Below are 3,408 nucleotides of genomic sequence, written 5' to 3' on the forward strand. Positions count from 1 at the left end.
TTCGATGCATTCGATTTGATATAAAATTCGAGATTTTTGGATGAAAATTGAGTGAGTTATGATGTTTTTCGTGGGACTGCTCAAACTGCGTTTTCAGAAAAGTTATGATATTGATGTATCCTTGAAGTTTAATTGTTGCAGGCTTCGTTGGGGATCGACAGGTGATCGTTGCTGCGTATAGGTACCTTGTTTATGTTGTTTGGGACGGTCACTAATGATTCGTTTCGTGTCAATAGGCACTAAGTTGAATCAAGAGTCATAGGAAGAAAACCTTGTGCCGAATTTTGAGTTGTGTCGTTTTCATTGATGGTTAGTTGCTCTTGGGGAAATTTTAATGGTTACTTGGGTTGGTATAAATCCTTAGGGTTTTAGGAATGACTCGGGGTGTCGGTTTATGGTCCGTACAATCGGGTCTAGTCGAGTAAGCAAAAACCCGTACAGAATTTCCGAAGATTTACTTGTCCCGCAGGTACACGGACCCACGGACGGACCCTGACATGGAGTCCGTGCCTTTGTTCCCTCAGCAGTGCCAAGTTCCCGAGAGTACACGGACCCCCACACGGACCCATGCACGGGGTCCGTGCCCCTCTCCTTTCCGAGTGTTCCCTTCACAGTATCTACACGGACCCTGACCCGGACCTATAGACGGGGTCCGTGCCTTTACTTTTCGACACACACACCATGCAGTATCTACACGGACCCAAGCCCGGACCTAGGCACGGGGTCCGTGTCCTCCTATTTTTGAGATACATTCTTTCGTCACTTAGGATTCGGTTTGAGGTTGTATGTTAAGGTTTAATATGATGTTTTCAAGGTCGAGTCATGGGAAAACTTAGAACGTCCTAAGTATTGATTGAGCTTAGGAGTAAGTATGATTTCTACTTCTAAGTTATGCCAGTTAAGTATGATAGTTCATGTTAGTATGTTGCAGCAACGGCCCCGGTCGAAGTCCAACGAATCCCTCAACACCAAGTAAGTATGTTGACGTGCAAGAAAATATTTTAAGTTTTGAGGTATGTTAAATGTCTTGTGACCAAAGTGAATGGGTTTGGAAGTCGGTGAACATGGCCGAGGACCTCTCCACCCCTGTTAAATTATGAACGGGTTAGATCATGGTTGAGAAGCGTTAAATTATGAACGGGGACCAACCAGCCCGTTAAATTATGAACGGGGATCTCATGTATATATGTGGCAGTGGATACGTCCTTGTCAGCCCAGTACTGTGGTTTGTCTGATCAGGCGGTTTATTATGTATGGGTCACTTGCTTTGAAACATCCTCTACGCAAAATGATGAAGTTATTTATGTTCAAGTATGTTCAAGTATGCAGCATGTTTATGAAAAGTTTAAGTTATGGCACGTCGAAGTATGTATGTACGTATGTTCAAGTTTTAATACGCAAGTTCAAGTTTCAAGTTATGTATGTCCTATTTTAAAGTTGCATGTGATTTTATTATGTAGTACTCGTTATTCCAGTTTATACGTGTTGAGTCTTTAGACTCACTAGACTTGATCGATGCAGGTGACTATGTTGAGGAGATAGGAGGTGGTGACCAAGGGGCAGGCTTGGACTGAGCGGCAGGCTAAACCCGAGGACCGCCCATGTTATTTTACGATTTTATGCAAGTTCAAAATACTCTAATGTTATGTTTCATTTCAAGACTTTTGGAGCAAGTGTTTCTTTTTAGCAAATTTTATTGGTGATGTCGATTTCAAACATTTTTATTGACGAAGGATGTAGTGACGACCGTATTTGATTTCATTTCCGCATTCCTTTCAGTTTAAAAGAAAATTTTAAATTCTTACGCAAATTTTAAGTAGTAAAGAGTACGGTTCGTTACAGTTGGTATCAGAGCGGTGTTCTTGTAAAGGATTACGCCTACTGCCAGTCGCAAGAAGCTCACGAAGTCACACCTCAAGTCTGTAAGTTTTAAAGTTTCAAATTTATGTTATGTAGTAAGCATTAAGTTATGATTTCAGTATGTGCATGTTTTAAGTTTGAATTACTTGCATCTTAAGATATTGATTTATGTTCATGCATGTTGGGTTTACGTGTTGGGTAAATTATTGGAACAGTATGCCTCCTAGACGTATGGTTAACCAGGAAGCAAGGACTGAGGACATGGAGCACCGAGAGGAGGAAAGAGCTAATCCGCCACCACCACCTCCAGACATGCAGGCTCAGATGCTTGCAGGCATGACGCAGTTCTTCGCGCAGTTTGCGAGGAACCAGACTACTGCAGGCCCCGAGGAGAGGCCTAGGACATAGGCGGTATATGAGCGATTCCGGAGGATGAGTCCGAAGGAGTTTTCGCGTACCACTGACCCGATGGTAGCTGAGGGATGGATCAAGTCCATCGAAGTAATATTCGATTTCATGGAGCTGATGGACGCTGACAGGGTCAGATGTGCTATATTCTTGCTGTCAGGGGATGCTAGACTGTGGTGGGAGAGTGCATCGGTGGCAGTAAACTTGCAGACTCTGTCGTGGAATGGATTCAAAGAGGCGTTCTACGCCAAATATTTCACTGAGGAGGTAAGATCCAGACTCACCAGTGAGTTTATGACGCTGCGTCAGGGAGGTAGTAGCGTGGCAGAGTTTGTTAGGAAGTTCGAGAGGGGGTGTTACTTTGTACCCCTCATTGCAAACGATGCACAAGCAAAGTTAAGGCATTTTCTGAATGGGTTACAGCCGATCCTACGCCGCGATGTGAGAGTAGCTGGCCCCTCTACATACGCAGTTGCAGTTTCTAGGTCTTTGGCGGCAGAACAGGATCTGAGGGATATAGAGGTGGACCGACAGGGCAAGAGGCCCTATCAGGCACCACCGCAACACCAACAGCAACAACAACAGAGATCCCAGTTTAAGAGGCCGTTTCAGGGGCCGCCTGGGAAAAAGCCTTATCCAGGACCACCAAAGGGCAAGGGTCCAATTCAGCAGCAAGGGGCGCCTTAGAAGCCCGCTATCTTCCCAGTGTGCCAGAAGTGCAATCGCCAGCATCCCGGGAAATGCTTATGGGGATCCGGAAAATGTTTTAAATGTGGAGCTACGGACCACATGTTGAAAGAGTGCCCACAGTGGAAGCAGCCGACCCAAGGAAGAGTGTTCACCATGCATGCACAAGAGGCGAACCCAGAGACGACATTACTAACCGGTAAACTTTTCTACCTAAGCTCAGTATTACTTTGCCGTGCATGTGGATTTTGTTTGGAATTATTAGTATGCTAGTAATATTTTGTCCACCTTGAGTATTGGGTTCTTTTATGCTCGAGAGTGTTGGTAAGATTTTTGGGATATAAGTTAGTTTGTGTTGTGCTAACGCATCTCAGGAAGCATTTTTATTAAGAGACTATCCACAACCGCACTGATAGACTCAGGAGCCACTCACTCCTTCATATCGGAGACTTT

At 44.6% G+C, this 3,408-nt stretch overlaps 1 protein-coding gene across 1 annotated transcript; it reads left to right on the forward strand.

Annotated features, from left to right (window-relative positions):
* Positions 1-2,376: 2,376 nt before the first annotated feature.
* Positions 2,377-2,955, forward strand: LOC140835349 (uncharacterized). The gene has a single exon (XM_073200837.1). The coding sequence runs from the start codon at positions 2,377-2,379 to the stop codon at positions 2,953-2,955; it is 579 nt and encodes a 192-aa protein (XP_073056938.1).
* Positions 2,956-3,408: the final 453 nt, after the last annotated feature.

The sequence above is a fragment of the Primulina eburnea genome, chromosome 6, assembly GCF_022965805.1.
Source record: "Primulina eburnea isolate SZY01 chromosome 6, ASM2296580v1, whole genome shotgun sequence".
NCBI lineage: Eukaryota > Viridiplantae > Streptophyta > Magnoliopsida > Lamiales > Gesneriaceae > Primulina > Primulina eburnea.

Coding starts and splice junctions, on each gene's coding strand:
- LOC140835349 (XM_073200837.1), top strand. CDS start 2,377: ATGGAGCTGATGGACGCTGACAGGGTCAGATGTGCTATATTCTTGCTG.